This window comes from Eucyclogobius newberryi, unplaced genomic scaffold (assembly GCF_026437365.1).
Source record: "Eucyclogobius newberryi isolate DKJ021-1_F unplaced genomic scaffold, fEucNew1.0.hap1 SCAF_18, whole genome shotgun sequence".
Classification (NCBI taxonomy): Eukaryota; Metazoa; Chordata; class Actinopteri; order Gobiiformes; family Gobiidae; genus Eucyclogobius; species Eucyclogobius newberryi.
In genome coordinates, this window is record NW_027315812.1 from 5,256,153 (window position 1) to 5,276,953 (window position 20,801).

The 20,801-nt window shown below is 44.9% G+C and overlaps 1 protein-coding gene across 1 annotated transcript in view; it reads left to right on the top strand.

Moving 5' to 3' along the window:
- The window catches only part of drosha (drosha ribonuclease III), a 210,482-nt gene that overhangs the window by 45,048 nt on the left and 144,633 nt on the right, over positions 1 to 20,801 (top strand). Inside the window, exons 14-16 of the mRNA XM_072450415.1 lie at positions 3,235 to 3,359; positions 7,055 to 7,154; positions 14,189 to 14,296. Of these exons, the coding sequence (XP_072306516.1) occupies positions 3,235 to 3,359; positions 7,055 to 7,154; positions 14,189 to 14,296 (333 nt within the window). The remainder of the gene's footprint in view (positions 1 to 3,234; positions 3,360 to 7,054; positions 7,155 to 14,188; positions 14,297 to 20,801) is intronic.

Consider the following 20,801-nt stretch of genomic DNA (forward strand, 5'->3'; position numbering starts at 1 on the left):
CTCGTTCTGGTCGCGAACGTAAAGAAATGCAAACGCTAAAGGAAATCAGCATAAACTGCTCAACGATGCAAACGGATCCAAGAGAAGACCCAAGAGAAGACTCAAGAGAAGACCCAAGAGAAGACCGGGACGCAAACCGATCCAAGAGAAGACCCAAGAGAAGACCGGGACGCAAACGGATCCAAGAGAAGACCGGGACCCAAACCGATCCAAGAGAAGACCCAAGAGAAGACCGGGACGCAAACGGATCCAAGAGAAGACCGGGACCCAAACCGATCCAAGAGAAGACCCAAGAGAAGACCGGGACGCAAACGGATCCAAGAGAAGACCGGGACACATACCGACCCCAGAATCCCATGCATCTCAGAACATCCACACTAAACCATGAGCAGCTTTGATGCAGAACACAATCCCGTGGACAGAACTCGTGTTTTGCAGAAAACAATTCCTCGCGTGCGTAAAAAATAAACGCTGCCTTCTTTGTTGTTTCTGAGATTTGAGCGTTGCCAGCCAAACCCCTGTGTGTGTTTAAACCCGGCCGCTGACCCTTGGCTCTCCCAAAGAACTCGTTTGTATTCAGGAGGAGACGTGGCGTGTCAAGGTTAGCCATCTGCGACCGTTTATCAAGCCTTATGGTCCGGCGTTCCCCGCGAAACGACACGCCCGAAGAGGGAGACGAGCGTTTGTTTGGGGAGGCGAGCGGACACATGCCGCCCGTCACTCGGATACAAGCGACAGCTATTTATCACCGCGTGGCGAGGGAAGCGATGCGAGAAGAATTAAGAGTAAAGTTTGGAAAGTTTTGACGGTGAAAAGGTGACACGCGATTGGCTCGTGGCTCCTCGTCTGTTCCGCGAGCGTCTCCCTGGACGTTTGTGGATTAACCGGGTAAAAAGCACGTGTTGCGCCGCGGTTACGAGTCGAGATTGAGTGTTTGATCGAAGGGTTTTGTTCAAAGTTCACGTTGGAAAGTGTTGGAACAAATACAAAAGAAGAATCTCCTTTCACGACTGGTTTAGCTCTTTGTGATGTTTTTATACATATTTATTTGAGCGTCATTTAAAAAACATATAGTACAAGAAAACAAAGTACAAACCAAGTACAACCCAAGGAACTATATCTATGCCCGCCGAGTACCACCAGGTCTAAAACAGGACTAAAGCAGGTCTAAAACCGGACTAAAGCAGGTCTAAACTGGGACTAAAGCAGGTCTAAAACGGGACTAAAGCAGGTCTGAACTGGGATTAAACCAGGACTAAACCAGGTCCAAACCAGGTCCAAACCAGGTCTAAACCGGGTCTAAACCGGGTCTAAACCGGGTCTAAACCGGGTCTAAACCGGGTCTAAACTGGAACTAAATCCGATCCAAACCAGGACTAAAGCAGGTCTAAACCAGGACTAAACCAGGACTTAACCAGGACTTAACCAGGACTAAACCAGGACTAAACCAGGTCTAAAGCAGGTCTAAAATAGATCTAAACCAGGTCCAAACGAGGTTTAAACCAGGTCTAAACCTGGTCTAAACCTGGACTAAACCAGGACTAAACCAGGACTTAACCAGGACTTAACCAGGACTAAACCAGGACTAAACCAGGTCTAAAGCATGTCTAAAGCAGGTCTAAAATAGATCTAAACCAGGTCCAAACGAGGTTTAAACCAGGTCTAAACCTGGTCTAAACCTGGACTAAACCAGGACTAAACCTGGACTAAACCTGGACTAAACCTGGACTAAACCGGGTCTAAACCGGGTCTAAACCGGGTCCAAACCGGGTCCAAACCGGGTCTAAACCGGGTCTAAACCGGGTCTAAACCGGGTCTAAACCGGGTCTATACCGGGTCCTAAAGCGGGTCTAAAACAGGAAGTATTGTATTTACACCTTTTTCTAAACATTTGACACAATAATACAGTTTGTTGCAGACAAAGGGAAATACAGTACGTTTGGATTTAAATTCGACTGCGATCTATAGACTGGATCATTAGAGCTTTTTGCCCCTGAAGGAGACATTTGTGTTTGGATCTACACACAATTATTCACCACATTTATATTTCCAGTCGATTGGAGCGCGGGGCCAATCGCTGCTTCCTCTGAGCGGATCACGTGTACCCGCTTCGTCCAATAGCTCTGGAGCGTCGTGATCCTCTGCGTTTGTACTTCAGACCGTTATCCAGTCTCACTTAGACCCATCCAAACTGTTCAAGGGTCAAAACGCCTTCATTTTAATGGTAGAAAAGGCCGCCGCGGTTCAAGTCGAAGCGTATTAGCTGCGTACACACACACACACACACACACACATATACACACACACAGAGACACACACACACACACAGAGATACACACACACACATATACACACACACACACACTCTTTAGCTTGAATGCGCTTTAACGAGTTCAGCGATGCCGTAATGTTGACCTTGCAGAGTGATCGTCAGACGGTAATGGTAGAACGTATATTTTATTTAAGTTGTGTAAATGTATAAATCCGTTGCACTTGAAGCGGGGCTGCAGTGTAGTTATCTCGAATATGAAGTGATATAGAGTGTAATATCCAGGTCTTCCAGTGGACGTTTGCACATTTTCCCTTTATATAATCTAAAGGGATGTGTCGTGACTTCAAATCTTCAAAATGCCCACTTTCTGTCTTGATTCAGTCCTACTTTAGCCTACTTTAGCCTTTAGCTTTGCCAGTCACTTACAGTTTGACAAGTCAAGTGGCACAAAGATTGTATGTGTATTTGTATTACATTTTGTCATACAGTGTTCGATTCCATTTAAACCAAAAGCGTTTTATTGGCATGTCAAGACGAGACCATGACAAAAACATACTGTACATTTCGATACTATAGTCTTTTAAAGGGCACATATATTCTGCTGAATGTCCTTCCTCTCTCTTTTAACCATTTTTATCACTCTGTTCCTCGTCACAAACTCGGCTGGAGCACGTTTAGCTTCATTCACACAAAGTCCTCGCCCCTCCGAGCCTCAGAAACACTCCGTTCTGAATCTCCTCGATCTGTGATGTCATATTCTACCTGTGATGTCATATTCTACTTGTGATGTCATATTCTACCTGTGACGCGGCTCTGAGAATCTTCTGCTGTTTTTAACTCCATAAAACGATCTCCAGACTTGCTCTAATCAGGATCAGTACAATTGTGTTCTGAGACCAGGAAGTGAGAGGCCAGCATTTATATGTATATCTTTTGACATGTTTTGGCTTCTGGTTTTACAGAAGCCGAGCTCAGTGAGGATCGACCAGTTGGACCGAGAACAGTTCAACCCCGAGGTCATCACTTTCCCCATCATCGTCCACTTTGGGATCAGACCGGCCCAGCTCAGCTACGCCGGAGACCCCCAGTAAGACCACGCACAACGCACGCCGTCGCCAACGCATGCCGTCGCCAACGCACGCCGTCGCCAACGCACACATGTTACCCAGTTGTAGTGTTCCCCTTTAAATGCCTACAAAATTTCCAGATTTCCAGGATAGAAGCAGAATGGAGTAATTAACTGACATCAAATCAAAAATGACAATGTTGTTTGTCTTTATAACAAACTTTTCAGTGTAAAAAATTCCATTAGTACAGTTCTGTGGTAAAAAGGATATTTTTTTAAGTAGACTATGGGACACTTTCATCAATTAACTGACATCAGATAAATAAGTTTTTTTTCCATTTTTACGTAAAAATATCCGTTCTGAGCTCAAAAGGACGAAAGAACTAAAATTTTCTAATGTTAAATTTGTATTTTTGAAGTAAACTATAAAACAGTTCCAATAATTAACTGACATTAGATACAAAAAATGGCAAACCATTTTTGTCTTTATAGCAAAAAATAAGCAACATTTCTGAATTTTCAGTGTAAAAATATATGTGCGTTTGGTTTGCTGTTTAAAAGGATGGAAAAACTGTGAATTTTCTAGTGCTAAATTTGTATTTTTGAAGTAATCTATGGAAGACTTTAATTAACCAGATCAAATAAAAGATTCCAATGTTTTTTCCATTTTTGCGTAAAAATGTCTGAGCTCAAAAGTGTAAAAGAACTGCAATTTTCCGGTGTCAAACTTGCATATTAGCTCCTCAAGAAGTCTAATCTGTGGAAAAGTTTGTGATGTTTTTATCGATAAAGTTCCAAACGACTGCGTTGTCAACATTTCCGTAAGTATTTGTCAGTTAAACCCTCGAACGGGCCGTGCTCGAGCCTCTTTCTCGCACATTTCCCCGTCGCCGTGGGAACCCTCGACGTCTCCTCTTTCCTGTGTTCCGGCTCGGATGACACTTTTCCCCATTGGTCGTCACGGCGATCGAGCGACAGTAGTTTCATGAAGGGGGGGTGAACGGAAAGACAAAAAGAACCAGAATGAAACGGCGAGTAAACAAGCGTGACATTTGAACATGCGTCGTCACGAGTCCCCGGTTACCGTCGCCAGGGCTTTGTGCGCGGCAATGTCAAACACGGGCGCTCCAACGGGAGACGGCGTAATGTGAGGCCGCATAATTAAGCCGAGCGCGAGACGAGGGCGGAATTGTCTGCTTGTGTCTCTCAGGTCTGCGCACAATCCACAAACAAACAAACAAACCAAAGCGGCGCCGATCAAAGCCGCGTAGAGACGCTCGCCGCCGATAAAAATATAGATTTCAGTCGTCGTGCCGTGTTTTAATTGTAAATATCTGTATCAAAATATGCAAAAATGTTAGTATGATGTCTTCCTGTGGCTTTGATTAGCTTTTAAACATGTTTTTGATCACGTTTTGTTACTTATAAGTGACAAATTGTGCTTTTTATATTTAGGTATTTAGTATTGAGCTATAAAACAAGTAGATCAGTACTTTAATTTCTTCAATTTTTTAATTTTTTATATCTATATATTTTTTGTATTATTTTTACAATTATATTCATTCTTGTTACATATTTGTCTTTACATAGGTCAGTTTGTTTCATGTACGTTTTTGTTGCTGAATGTTTAAAAAAAAAAAATATATAAACAATTGATTCAGATTGACAAAGATTCAGTGACTTCCTGTTCAAAACCACAGAACTGACCCCGCCTCTTCATAGAGCTAAGTCCCGCCTCTTCATAGAGCTAAGTCCCGCCTCTTCATAGAGCTAAGTCCCGCCTCTTCATAGAGCTAAGTCCCGCCTCTTCATAGTGCTAAGTCCCGCCTCTTCATAGAGCTAAGTCCCGCCTCTTCATAGTGCTAAGTCCAGCCTCTTCATAGTGCTAAGTCCCGCCTCTTCATAGTGCTAAGTCCCGCCTCTTCATATTCACATTTCACTGTAGTGTATTGTCATTTACATGTTTTATGAAAACATGTAAAAACATGTAAATGTTTTCACAAAACCCACGACCGCGCCCAGACCCGCGTCCAGACCCGCGCCCAGACCCGCGCCCAGACCCTCGCCCAGACCTCCAGACCCGTGTCCTACACGCTTCATTAGCTCGGGCGCAGACTCGCTCCGTGTGCTCCTGCCTCTTCTAATGATGTCCCCGCTCGTTCATAAATTTGTCCTTGTCTTGGGGTCCGGAGTCTGGCGGGATCAAAGCGTTCGCCGCGGGGATGTGGAACATTAGCGCGCGCAAGCTAAATCCACTGCCTAATGATGTCGTTCTCTTTGGCGACTTCCTCCTTGACATTTGCAGATTGTGTTTGGAAAAGGTGTTTCCAGAGATGGAGAAGGACTTTCCACTTTGGGTTCAAATGTGCAATATTTGGGATTTGGATTACAAATGCAGTATAAAAATGCATTATTTTTTTTATTCATATTATATTATATTTAGGTTTTTATGATTTTTAAATTTTGACTTTATTCAGTGTGTTTGTACCTGCTGTACATATAAATGATAGTTTTACACCAATCGAGCAGGTATTTGTGGAGAAAACATTGACAAATCTGTAGAAAATGACAGGAAGTGACATCACAGCAGGGACACTCATTCCAGTCAAAGTTTATGCAGAATCTACACAAAGAAACAGTTTTTTTTACTCTCCAAACATTAATTCAACAAAAAGTCGCTCTCATATATTTGTATTCGTCACATAAACGTAATTGTGACATTAGATTAGCTTTTTCCCAGTGTTTGCTGGGTAATTTTCTAGTGTGACGTCATCAATTACAAACAGGAAGTGAAATTATAAAAAATGTGCTATTCTGTGATGACATTTTTAGAAATGTTTAGCAAAATTTTAAATATATTTATCTTAACTGCATTTTAGTTCAATGAGTGGTCCGACCTGCAGGGGGCGCATCAACCACCTATTCTACATTTCAATTGAACTACTCTCGCTCTCCCGTGAAAATAGTCTTTTAACCGAAGGGTAAAAAGGTCATCGAGCGTCATCACGAGGGCGCGACGTCGCACGATCCCGTCCCCGGTTCGATCCTTCTGCTCCATTCTCGACTCGTCTAATCGCGTTTGGAAGCAGCTCGCCGCGCCCTCGCCTCCGCCTCGTCCAATCACAGCAGAGTAAGCGTGTCTAAACGAGTGTTACTGCGCCGAATGGAAGCAGAACGGTCACTCTCTGCCCTCCGACCGTCGCCGCGGGCCGGAATGAACGGGCGACGGCGAGACGGCGAAGGGGGTGGGCGGCGAGCAGGCGGGGAATGGGCGGCGCGCTGGAGGTTAGCGTAGCGGCTACATGTCACCTTGGCCTTGACTCCGCCGCTCTGCTTTTGAAATGCTAATCCGAAACCGCGGCGACCACTCCAGACCTGATTTCTGGAGGGTTTTCATAAAGCGCTGGACGTCTCTTGGTTAGAGGTCGCACATGTGTCCAACGTTTGAAATATCACATTTAAAAAAGGTGAATATTGAGTATATCGTATATAATTCAAACTATAAAAAATGACGTGACAGAAATGTGGAGTGTAATCACCCAAACAAGATACTTCTGTCTGTTTCTGGTCTATTTTGTTGTCTATTCACATTTTTGGCGATATTTGAAGCTTTAAAACAAAAATCCACAAATATTTAGGTTTTATTTCATACAAATGTCATTTGCCTTTGTAAAAAGAGTAAACTGTGGGTGTTCTTTTTGTCTTTTCTTCCACAGATATCAGAAGCTGTGGAAGAGCTACGTTAAACTGCGCCACCTGCTGGCCAACAGCCCCAAGGTCAAGCAGCTGGACAAACAGAAGCTCACGCAGAGAGAGGTACCATGTCGTTTTCAATCTGGGGAGTTCTGTTTAACTGAGGTTAAATCTAAGTTTAACCAGATTGGTTCCTCAGTTTGGTTCCTCGGTTTGGTTCCTCGGTTTGGTTCCTCGGCTTGGTTCCTCTGTTTGGTTCCTCTGATTGGTCTTGATTTGTTCCTTGGTTTGGTTCCTCAGATTTGTTCTGATTGGTTCCTCGGTTTGGTTCCTCGGTTTGGTCCTCAGATTGGTTCCTCAGATTGGTTCCTCAGATTGGTTCCTCAGATTGGTTCCTCAGTTTGGTTCCTCGGTTTGGTTCCTCGGTTTGGTCCTCAGATTGGTTCCTCAGATTGGTTCCTCAGTTTGGTTCCTCGGTTTGGTTCCTCAGATTGGTTCCTCAGGTTTGGTTCCACGGTTTGGTTCCTGGGTTTGGTTCCTCAGTTCTTTTTTTTTTCTTATCTTTTAAAAAAAATGTTTGGCCCGCAGGTTTTCTTAGACAGTAAAGACCTGGTTAAATGGGGGATGAGAGAGAAGCGAGGACATAAAGTAAACAGTTGGAGTTGGAGTTTGAACTGGCGACTCTGCGGGCGGCTGCACTTTGCGCCTGGCATACGTGCGGCGCCTTAACTCCACCCCCTGGCAGCGCTTGGTTCCTCAGTTCAAACAAAATGGCGGTAAGCTCCATGTTTGGTGAAGGTCAGCGCTCCATTGGGGACGGCTTGTGGGAAAAGCTCAGGTTTAGAGCCGTAATGGCCGCCGCGCGGAAGTTCAATACTGTTTCCCACAATATGAATCTTAATCTGCTTTGAATTTAAAATACATATTTACCTGATTTATCTACTTTTATTGATTTACTACTGGCAGCAGAGGGAATTGCCACGGGAAAATAAACAAAAGCTAGCTTGCCCCGATCCAAAAGTAAGCATGCAGTTGTAATGAACGTGTCTGGTGATGGTTTATGGACAGGAGAACTCTGGATGTCCACATTTGGTGTCACGAATCTGGGAAATTTGAAACGGTGTGTTTTTGCGAGGCTCAGAGAAGACGAGCTCGTAAACGGGACTAATGACACGACTCCTGGCAGGTTCTTGACGAGGTGACAACGTTAGAACAGGTAAAAGCTCACAAAAGTCCATGTTGCATTGTATGCGTCCTTCAAACGTACACATGTCTTGCAGTTACATTGAAGCACAAAAAAAAAACGTATTTTTCGGACTATAAGTCGCACCTTTTTTCATGGTTTTGGCCACCAGAGCGACTTATATGTGATATTATTTGTTATTTTCACACTGACAACCACAAGAGGGCGCTCTAGGCTCTAAGCGACGCAGAAGAAGAATCTGCACTTCCTCTTCCTCTGGAGTTTGTGGAGTTGTTTAGAAGTGACACAGAGGAAGAAGAATTCAATGGATTTAGTGATTTGGGGTAAAACTGATGCTTTGGTAAACTTGTTAGCATGTTCTTTATGCTATAGTTATCTGTTAGCATGTTCTTTATGCTATAGTTATCTGACTTGTTAGCATGTTCTTTATGCTATAGTTATCTGTTAGCATGTTCTTTATGCTATAGTTATCTGAATAACTCTTCATATGTTACGTTAACATACCAGACACTTACCACAGTTCTGTCTGTGCCTCATGTAGCTGAAGGTGTTAGCGTTAGCGTACGTCATGTAGCTGAAGGTGTTTGCGTTAGCATGCGTCATGTAGCTGAAGGTGTTAGCGTTAGCATACGTACACCTATTCACCATGTTCTCTCATCTCTTATTATTTTAAACTGCATTTCAAGATCAAATGTCTGTTCTTGGTCTTGGGATTTTAGCAAATACATTTCCTCAAAAGATGCGACTTATAGTCCGGAAAATACGGTATAACTCAATATGCATCTGTGTTGTGCTAGAGCTTCTTTCGACCTGCTTTGCACCGAACACATCGCCGCTCTCACGGTCCCACAGGCTTTCGACCGCCGTCCTCGTGGTCGTGTTCTTTCGGCCCCCGTCAGCCCGTAATGAAGAGGAACCGGCCCCGCTCAATTAGCTTGTTAGCACGTTTCCCAGGTAGCGGAGTGGAGAGCGCCGGGGCTAACGCTGGCCGACAATCGTGCCGCCGCAGCAGTAGCAATTAGCCTGCGAGGCTGTTGTGTTCGGCCGCGTGTCACCTCGACGACGGGAGTGCGACGTGCGGCGAGACATTCGGGCGAAGATGGGGACGGCCAGAGGAACCGGAGTACTCGAGTATAAAGTTGTGATCTAAGTCTGCTGAAAGTACAGGTATAATACATATTAAAGGTCACGTACTATGTCTTAGTTGTATTGTCATTGGCCTTTAAACTTGCTCTTGTACCTTCTACTTTAGCATCTTTAGCATGTTTTAGCTTTGAGGGTTAGTAATCCTCTGACAGAATTACCACGGGGAAATAAACAAAAGCTAGCTCGCCCCGACATGCTAATGTAAACACGCTGTTGTAACGGACATGTTTTCAGGCAGAAATGCTGAGAACGAATGATGATTTATGGACTTTAGAGGCCTCCAGAGCTCTCCATTTGAACATTTGAAACAGAGTTTTCGTGAGGCTCAGAGAAGCGGCTGAGAAGAAGAGCTCGTAAACGGGATTACCGTATTTTCCGGAGTATAAGTCGCACCAGCCAAAAAATGCATAATAGAGACGAATAAAACATATATAAGTCGCACCGGAGTATGAAATGCAGTTGCAAGTGTGAAAATAACAAATAATATCACGTATAAGTCGCTCCGCAGTATAAGTATAAGTCGCACCCCGGCCAAAACTATGAAAAAAGGTGTGACTTATAGTCCCAAAAATATGGTAATCTAACGATGCGAATGACGCTGAATACGACTCCAGCGGTGTTAAGATGAGGCAACAAACTCGTGATTAAAAGCTCAAAAAGTTTGCAAATGTTATTTCCTTTTAGGCACAAATATAAAATGATCTTCGTACAATATAAGAAACCTTTTGTTACTGATAATCACTGCAACAAACGCCGCCGCTCCACATTATACCACTAATTAAGTTGTGAATATCAACCTTCTTACTTCTTCCTCATGTTCTTTTAAAAACGATCTAATCCCAGACGCTTATCGCTGCTCGTGTGCGGCTGAGCGCGAGGTTAGAGCGAGCGAGCGCTAGGTTAGAGCGAGCGTGGGGGCCGAGCGGGAGATACCAGCTTTACAAAGACATTGGGGTTGAACCGGCGAGAGAATCAAAAGCAAATCCCCGAGAAATCCCGGGCTGATAGGACGACGCTCAGTCAAGAACCGACCGTGTGAAAGGAACTGTGGAAATGAGCGATAGGAACCATTCAGGACATAATTTTACACATTTTATTTTTTTTGTTTTATTTATTTTATTTTTATTTATTTTATTTATAAATGAAATAGTTACCATAATTCATACAGCCCAATCGTTTCTAATGTGGAGGCTGTGTTCTGGTAACTGACCACCAGTGGGCGCGCAAAGTCAGTTAGAGAATTTCCAATTTAGTCAGAAAAACAAACACTGCAGTTTTTAGATCACATTTGTCGGAAAAGAGTTCAGGTTTTGCAGCTTGTTGTAGTCTCTTTACGCTTGTGTTCACTCCTGCCCCCAGTGGTCAGCTCATGTACAGCTCCGCTCTTATGCATTCCAGAAAATGAATCACAAAAATGCAGAAATATCAGTTTATTTTTAATATTTAAGGGTCATTATTTTTGTTCAGGTTTTTTATTTTAAAGAAACAAAAAATAGTCCACGAAACCAGATGAATGCTACGTGTTTATTGGCCGAAGCCTGGTCATGTGACTACAACCAGCTGACATTTCCAACCTTGAAATTCAGAATCGACGCTCGTTTTTGCCGCAGACTTAAAATCCTGAGTGTTTGGAGGCGATTTCATTCACTTCTTTTCCTCTTTTTACTCAAACATTTACGTTACGGTTTCGTCTCCTTCTAAAGCCACAATGACGAGCTTTCTGTCATGTTCGTCTCGTGTTTGTGTGTTTGCTGCGCGGCTATTTGTGGAGATGCTAAATTTGTCGTCTTTGTGGATGGTGCGAAAAACACTGAATCATCAAAAGGTTTTTATCCCAACGAGACCGGGGCTCATTTCAAATTCATGAATCTGATCAGACCATTTATTTTTCCTCTTGTCATTTTCTTTTCTTTATTTTTTGGTCTCGAAACGATCCCGAGTGGAACAGATCGTGAAGCGTGAGAGTTGAAACCTCCCACTTTTTGTATTGTCAGCTTCTCTAACTATATTATAATGTTGACTGGCAGTGAGTTCATGTCGTTTAGTCGTGTTTTTAGTTGTGCAAAGTAAGGGTTTGAGCTTGTGTATATGCTAAATTGCCTTTTTTTGTGGTCGTTTAACCCTGTTTTAACATTATTTCCTCGTCAAAAACACACCTGGAGAAGCATTTACTGTATTTTCCGGACTGTAAGTTGCACCTTTTTTCATAGTTTTGGCCGGGGTGCGACTTATACTTATATTTATACTTATATTACACTCTGGAGCGACTTATATGTGATATTATTTGATATTGTCACACTTGCAACCGCATTTCATACTCCAGTGCCACTTATATATGTTTTTTTCTTCTCTATTGTGCATTTTTTGGCCGGTGCGTCTTATAGTCTGGAAAATACGGTAGTTTCATGCACACTAGTTTGATAGAAAGTCCTCAAAAACACCCCGATGTGTGAAGTTTTCTCGATCTGTGACGTTGCTTGGATAATATTTCGTGCTGTCCATAAATCGAGCGTTTCTTTCGTCAAATCACGCATTCGCATGGATTCTTTTCTCTCAGATGATGTAGTTCCCTCTGCGGCCAGTAGGTGTTGCCTTCTGGTCAGTTGCTTGCGCGGGAAAAGGCGCTGGACGGTCCAGCTGCAGGCGATGTGTTTCTTTGGTGTGTTTATACTTATAAACGATATAAATGATGGTTTTACACCAGTCGAGCAGTATTTGTGGAGAAAACGTGGAAAAATCTGTAGAATTTTGTAGAAACACTTTTTTCCTCCTTCCTCCCCCCCTCTCTCTCTCTCCTCCCCCTCTTTCCTCCCCCCTCTCTCTTCCTCCCCCGTCTCCTCCTCTCCCCTCCTATCTCCTCTCCTCCTCTCTCTCTTCCTCCCCCCTCTCTCCTCCTCTTCCTCCTCTCTCCTCCCCCTCTTTCCTCCCCCCTCTCTCCTCCTGCTCCCCCTCTTTCCACCCCTCTCCCCCTCTCTCTTCCTCTCCCCCTCTCTCTCCTCCCCCTCTCTCCTCCTCCTCCTCCCTCTTCTCCTCCTCGCCTCTTCTCCTCCCCCTCTTTCCTCCTCCTCCCTCTTCTCCTCCCTCTTTCTCCTCCTCTCCTCCTCCCCCTCTCTCTCCCCCCTCTCTCCTCCTCCCCCTCTCTCTCCCCCTCTCTCTCCCCCCTCTCTCTCCCCCCTCTCTCCTCCTCCTCTCTCTCCTCCTCCCTCTCTCTCCTCCTCCCCCTCTCTCCTCCTCTCTCCCCTCCTCCCCCTCTCTCCTCCTCCTCTCTCTCCTCCTCCTCTCTCTCCTCCTCCTCTCTCTCCTCCTCCTCTCTCTCCTCCTCTCTCTCCTCCTCCCCCTCTCTCTCCTCTCTCCCCTCCTCCCCCTCTCTCCTCCTCCTCTCTCCCCTCCTCCCCCTCTCTCCTCCTCCTCCCTCTTCTCCCTCTCTGTCCCCCCTCTCTCCTCCCCCTCTCTCCTCCTCCCTCTCTCTCCTCCTCCCCCTCTCTCCTCCTCTCTCCCCTCCTCCTCTCTCCTCCTCCTCTCTCTCCTCCTCCCCCCTCTCTCCTCCTCTCTCCCCTCCTCCCCCTCTCTCCTCCTCTCTCCCCTCCTCCCCCTCTCTCCTCCTCTCTCCCCTCCTCCCCCTCTCTCCTCTTCTCTCTCTTCCTCCCCCTCTCTCCACACTCCTGTTTTCTGAATACACTGTTGTTTACCGTCGGTGGCATCAGCTCCTCCTGTCAGCACCACATCTGCCCCACAGCCGCACGACCTGCACGGCTCGCCCCAATTAGCCGCCCGCCTCGCCCGCCTCGCCCGCCTCGACTGCTGCACCCTGTCGCACCACCGGAGGAGACGCAGAGGTTTCAGAGGGTTGCATGTGCCAGCTCCAGCCAGAGACCACCACGAGGGAGGAGGAGAGGGGGACAGTGTGAGGGGGGAGAGGAAGAGTGAGAGGGAGAGAGGAAGAGTGAGAGGGAGAGAGGAAGAGTGAGAGGGAGAGAGGAAGAGTGAGAGGGAGAGAGGAAGAGTGAGAGAGGAAGAGGGAGAGAGGAAGAGTGAGAGGGAGAGAGGAAGAGTGAGAGGGAGAGAGGAAGAGTGAGAGGGGGAGAGGAAGAGTGAGAGGGAGAGAGGAAGAGTGAGAGGGAGAGAGGAAGAGTGAGAGGGGGAGAGGAAGAGTGAGAGGGAGAGAGGAAGACTGAGAGGGGGAGAGGAAGAGTGAGACGGGGAGAGGAAGAGTGAGAGGAGAGAGGAAGAGTGAGAGGGGGAGAGGAAGAGTGAGACGAGAGAGGAAGAGTGAGGGGAGAGAGGAAGAGTGAGAGGGGGAGAGGAAGAGTGAGACGGGGGAGAGGAAGAGTGAGACGGGGAGAGGAAGAGTGAGAGGAGAGAGGAAGAGTGAGAGGGGGAGAGGAAGAGCGAGGGGAGAGAGGAAGAGTGAGGGGGGAGGGGGGAGAGGAAGAGTGTGGGGGGAGGGGAGGAAGAGTATGGGACAGCGTGAGGGGGAGAGAGGAAGAAGGGGGAGGGGGAGAAATCAAAGAATACAACAATTATTATTATTTCAGTTTTCAATACGTGCATCATTATTGTTACAGTATTGTTGATTCTGTCTTTGTTATGAAAGGTCCTTTGGAATGAGTTTTATAGTTCCTGTTCATCCATGTAGTTCCTGTTCCGAGGTGTAGTTCTTGTTCAGTGATGCAGTTCCTGTTCTGAGGTGTAGTTCCTGTTTAGTGATTCAGTTCCTGTTCCTTGATACAGTTCCTGTTTAGTGATGCAGTTCCTGTTCAGGGCTGTAGTTCCTGTTCCATGACGTAGTTCCTGTGCTCTTTTTCAGGAGGCCCTTCAGAAGATCCGTCAGAAGAACACCATGAGGCGAGAGGTGACGGTGGAGCTGAGCAGCCAGAGCTTCTGGAAGACCGGCATCCGCTCCGACGTCTGCCAGGTAAAGCTAGGGTCCTGCACAGTACCCTCTGTGAGTACCCTCTCTGACCTCTGTGACCTGCACAGTACCCTCTGTGACCCTGCACTGTACCCTCTGTGACCTGTCCAGTACCCTCTGTGAACTCTGTGACCCTGCACAGTACCCTCTGACCTCTGTGACCCTGCACAGTACCCTCTGTGACCTGTACAGTACCCTCTGTGACCTCTGTGACCCTGCACAGTACCCTCTGTGACCTGTACAGTACCCTCTGTGACCCTGCACAGTACCCTCTGTGACCTGTACAGTACCCTCTGTGACCTCTGTGACCCTGCACAGTACCCTCTGTGACCTGCACAGTACCCTCTGTGACCTACAGGGGTCTCTATGATTAGGTCTTTTAAAAGCATCTAAAGACAAAAATAAAAATGAGCCTTTAAGCTTCTAAAGTTTGACTACATGTTGCAGCCAACAATCATTTTGCTAATCAATTAGCCTAGCGATTAGCCTAGCGATTAGCGATATTGACTGTCTTTGACCCAGCTGAAGTGAGGATCCTGGTGGAGCACGTTTATGGACTTTATACTTTACTCTCGTCACATTCACAGAATCACGGCTCAGTTTGAGCGTCGATGGCGTGTTTTTGGAACCTGCGAATCAAGAGTTACAAAGCGAGTGCAAAACATGTTCGGAGTGGACAGTTTAAGAGTTTCTTCCGCGGCCGTCTCCACTTCCCGTCCGCACATTTCCGACCTGTCAAATATGACGATCCGCGCGCCGTAGCTTCCATCTCCGCTTAATTGCTCGCCGCCTCCTCTTTCTCCGTAATTACACGTCTTGTCTCGCGTCCGCTCTGATTATGTTTGCGCTCCGTTTTTGCCTTCAACTTTCCCCGTCTTCTGCCCCCCGATATTTTCAATTAGCGCGTCCGTCGTTACGTCATCCCCGATTCGCCGACACTTATTAGCGCCGCTCCGTTTGGGTTGTCAGGCGCCGATGGCCGAGGTGGCGCCGCTCGTACGTCGGCTCGCTGTCTTTCTCGCCGTTGCGTCACTCGATGCGTTCGCTCAAGTGTCAAAGCGGCGTGTGGGGAAAATGGGCACCCGCGGCGCTAGGAGACGGGCCCCAGACCCTTCATTAGACCTGGACCGCCGCCTTTCCAGGGTTTTACGCTCGCAAGAGGGTTTATCACACTTTCTCCCCCATTTTGTCCATTTCATGCTGTAAAAAAATGCATTCACCGGAGGTTTTTAGGCTATGAAGTTAAAAAAGTGATATTTTTCTTGATTTCGATAGATTTAGACTTTTTTAAATAGGTTTTGAGTGCGTTTTTGTTATTTTTTGTGTTGTTGCATTTTTTTTCTCATTTCAAGTTAGAAAATGCAATTTTTTTTCTTATTTTGAGTAAAACAAGATATTTTAATACTATTTATTTCAGTGTTACTCATCTTTTATTTTATTATAAAAAAAATGTCCAGTGTTTCCAGTCTCCATTTGTATTATTGCTATTGTCAAAAAGACACGAATCAATACTAGATCTAGTGACAAAACTATTAATATAGATAACAATATTGGAAAAAAATATTAAAATAAAATATTTCCTGAATAGTATGAGCGTAAAAGATGGGTGATATTACATTAATGGATAAAAATTAAAATGTGTTCAAATTTGTCTTGATTACCGTATTTTCTAGACTATAAGTCGCACCGGCCAAAAAATTTATGATAGAGAATTAAAAAAACATATATAAGTCGCACTGGAGTAAGAAATGTGGTTGCAAATGTGAAAATAACAACTAATATCACATATAAGTCGCTGGAGTATAAATATAAGTATGTCACACCCAAGCCAAAACGATGAAAAAAGGTGTGACTTAAAGTCCGGAAAATATGGTAGTCAAATGTGACCAGTGTAAAAATATTACTTATACACTTATTTTACTTTTTTCTTTGTAGTCCGCTCTTTTTGCTTTGCAGCATTTTTACTATAAACAATAAACTCATTATTCCAATTTTCAATATCAGGACCCCGAGCATCAAAATGTACAAGTTTAGCATCGTTGCAACACAAATACTACGTAAAATGGCAGAATAAACTCACATTTCAAACCCCCGAAACTCCTGCTGCTGTTCATACAAATACTTATACTCCCGATAAAATACTGAAGACAAATAATAATCACTTAATCTGCATGATCGACAGCGTGTTTTGGTGATAAATTCAACAATACCCAGTGTTTCTCAGAGGTAAAAATCAACCAAAGCGGAGCAAATATCGCCGCTCGTGTTCCCAGCTCGATCTTGATGTGACCGGAGTCGTTTTTATTCATTTTTCCTCTTCTCTTTCGGGTGAAATTGCTGTTACAGAACGCAGTCGCTCGTGCCACTTTAAAGCGTTCCAACGTGTATTTAATGAGACTTCTGAACCGTATCGTGGAATTCGTTGCCGCCGCGCTTTGTCTGCCGTGACGCACGCGACTCGCGGATTTGTCGAGGCAAAAACGGGCGCGGCGTGGTTTTGGTTACGGATGAAAAGGGGGGAAAGCGGGAGAAGCTTTTGGCATCGCACAATGGTGAAAATATATTGTTTTTTTATTTAATTCAATCGTGTTTGTCACTGTTTTCTAATGAAATAAGGTGGTTTATATCACGCTATTGTAAAGAATCAGATGTACCGTATTTTCTGGACTATAAGTCGCACCTTTTTTTTCATAGTTTTGGCCGGGGTGCGACTTATACTTACATTTATACTTATATACTTATACTTATTCTCAGGAGCGACTTATATGTGATATTATTTGCCATTTTCCCACTTGCAACTGCATTTCATACTCCAGTGCGACTTATATATGTTTTTTTCTTGTCTTATTATGCATTTTTTGGCTGGTGCAACTTATAGTCTGGAAAATACGGTAACTGACTTAAAGGACACATATTATGCAAAATTTACACTTTTGAGCACATTTAGCTTCATTCACAGTTTGATGAATCCTGGTTAGAAAGTCCTATCCCCTCCGAGCCTCAGAAACACTCCGTTCTCAATCTCCTTGATCTGTGATGTCATGTTCTACCTGTGATGTCATATTCTACCTGTGATGTCATATTCTACCTGTGACGCGGCTCGGAGAATCTTCTGCTGTTTTTGAACTCCATAAATCATCTCCAGACTCGTATCACGATCTGTACACCTGCGCGGCTACATCAGGAATTCAGCGGCCCAGCTTCAAGTGTTGATATTAAACTCATGTAATGCCCTCTGCAGTCTGTAGGGGGCGTAAAATGAAGAGCAGCAACAGTGACGGGTCTTTAACTGCACAACTCGACTGAATAAAAGCTCCTATAAACACTGTTTTGACGCTCTGTTGTAGTGATTATGAAGTACTCTTTCGTTATTGATAGTTTCCCATCTGATTCAAAAAGCAGAAGCAAAAAGCAGTCCGTTTTCTTCACTAACGAGGAATCCGTGTTAAATAATCCATGTGTGATGAAGATTAGTCCATAAACACTGCAGTGTCACTCGGGTTTGCTCAGTTTTTGTGAGATAAATCTACTGTTTTAAGGAGTTTAAGAAGTTATCTTTTTTGTCACTCTGCATTAGACGTCACAGTTGTATGAGGGCACGCCAGCGCCATCTGGTTGTGCAATTGTGTAAGTACAAGTTGAAAATGAGGCAAAAAAAAACAAAAAAACTTTGAATTTTTTTTTTAAAAACTTGAACACACCTACTTTTAACCGTTATTATACGACCTATTGACGGATCGTGAGTTAACCCGTCACATTTCAGATCAGTGCTACCTACGAGTATTTACCATATTTTCCTGACTATAAGTCGCACCAGCCAAAAAATTAATAATAGAGAAGAAAAAACATAAGTCGCATTTTTGGGGAACTTTATTTGATAAAATCCAAGAGCATGAACAGACATTTCATCTGTAAATGCAGTTTAAAATAATAACAGATGAGAGAACATGGTGAATAGGTGTACGTATGCTAACGCTAACACCTTCAGCTACATGACGTATGCTAACGCTAACACCTTCAGCTACATGACGTATGCTAACGCTAACACCTTCAGCTACATGACGTATGCTAACGCTAACACCTTCAGCTACATGACGTATGCTAACGCTAACACCTTCAGCTACATGACGTATGCTAACGCTAACACCTTCAGCTACATGACGTATGCTAACGCTAACACCTTCAGCTACATGACGTATGCTAACGCTAACACCGTCAGCTACATGACATATGCTAACGCTAACACCTTCAGCTACATGACGTATGCTAACGCTAACACCTTCAGCTACATGATGTATGCTAACGCTAACACCTTCAGCTACATGAGGCACAGACAGAACTGTGGTAAGTGTCTGGTATTTTAACGTAACATATGAACAGTTATTCAGATAACTATAGCATAAAGAACATGCTAACAGATAACTATAGCATAAAGAACATGCTAACAAGTTTAGCAAAGCATCAGTTTTACCCCAAATCACTAAATCCACTGAATTCTTCTTCCTCTGTGTCACTTCTAAACAACTCCACAAACTCCAGAGGAAGAGGAAGTGCATATTCTTCTTCTGCGTTGCTCAGAGCCTAGAGCGCCCTCTTGTGGTTGTCAGTGTGAAAATAACAAATCATATCACGTAAGTCGCTCTGGAGTATAAGTCACTCTGGAGTATAAGTCACTCTGGAGTATGAGTTGCTCTGGAGTATGAGTCACTCTGGAGTATGAGTCACTCTGGAGTATAATTCGCTCTGGAGTATGAGTCGCTCTGGAGTATGAGTCACTCTGGAGTATAATTCGCTCTGGAGTATGAGTCGCTCTGGAGTATGAGTCGCTCTGGAGTATAAGTCACTCTGGAGTATTTGTCGCTCTGGAGTATGAGTCACTCTGGAGTATAAGTCACTCTGGAGTATTTGTCGCTCTGGAGTATGAGTCGCTCTGGAGTATAAGTCACTCTGGAGTATGAGTCGCTCTGGAGTATGAGTCGCTCTGGAGTATGAGTCGCTCTGGAGTATGAGTCGCTCTGGAGTATGAGTCGCTCTGGAGTATAAGTCGCTCTGGAGTATGAGTCGCTCTGGAGTATGAGTCGCTCTGGAGTATGAGTCGCTCTGGAGTATAAGTCGCTCTGGAGTATGAGTCGCTCTGGAGTATGAGTCGCTCTGGAGTATGAGTCGCTCTGGAGTATAAGTCGATCTGGAGTATAAGTCGCTCTGGAGTATGAGTCGCTCTGGAGTATGAGTCGCTCTGGAGTATGAGTCGCTCTGGAGTATGAGTCGCTCTGGAGTATGAGTCGCTCTGGAATATGAGTCGCTCTGGAGTATGAGTCGCTCTGGAGTATGAGTCGCTCTGGAGTATGAGTCGCTCTGGAGTATGAGTCGCTCTGGAGTATGAGTCGCTCTGGAGTATGAGTCGCTCTGGAGTATGAGTCGCTCTGGAGTATGAGTCGCTCTGGAGTATGAGTCGCTCTGGAGTATGAGTCGCTCTGGAGTATGAGTCGCTCTGGAGTATGAGTCGCTCTGGAGTATGAGTCGCTCTGGAGTATGAGTCGATCTGGAGTATGAGTCGCTCTGGAGTATGAGTCGCTCTGGAGTATGAGTCGCTCTGGAGTATGAGTCGCTCTGGAGTATGAGTCGCTCTGGAGTATAAGTCGCTCTGGAGTATGAGTCGCTCTGGAGTATGAGTCGCTCTGGAGTATAAGTCGATCTGGAGTATGAGTCGCTCTGGAGTATGAGTCGCTCTGGAGTATGAGTCGCTCTGGAGTATGACTCGCTCTGGAGTATAAGTCGATCTGGAGTATAAGTCGGCCAAAACTCTGAAAAAAGGTGCCGATAGTCCAGAGAATAGGGTACCTTCTCATGCCCCCGACCGTTGTGTTTCTGTCCACGCTATATTTTTCCGTCCGTCTCAATATTCCGTCCGTTTTATCGGAGAAATAATTGGCGCTGGCGGGTCTGAGAGCGCGGCCGCCTCCAGCCCCCACAGCGCCTCCAGCTCGCGGAGAAATGACAGGAAGTGAGTGCCTCGCGAGCCGGACCTCTCGCTGCAAGGTCCGCTGCAGAAGGAGCTCGTCCGCCGTAATTGCCTCCCAATTATATTCGCTTGAAGCCGCGCCGCCGCCACTAATTGGTTTGTGAATAATTTCAAGATGGAGACCGCGGCTTTCGCTCGGCGTGTGACAAAAAGTGAGCGCCGCTTTGGTCAAGTCGAGAAGTTGGATGTGTTTTGGTTTTTTTCCCCGATGTATAACTCGGCGTAGTGTTAAAAAATGGAAGAAAAAAAAAGAACGAAAACCAGAGGGTTCGTTTATGGTAATTACACCGCACGGTTTTGGAATTTGCAATATTTCTGAAAGTATTAATTAAGTATTAAAGATAAATAATAGCTTTTGTGCGTTGATAACTTTGCCAACTATAATTTTGGTTGCGATATTGACTTACCTTAAATCCAGCGATGTTACAATATCTCATGGTACAGTACAGTATTATCGACATCTCGTCGTACAATATTTACTGCAAT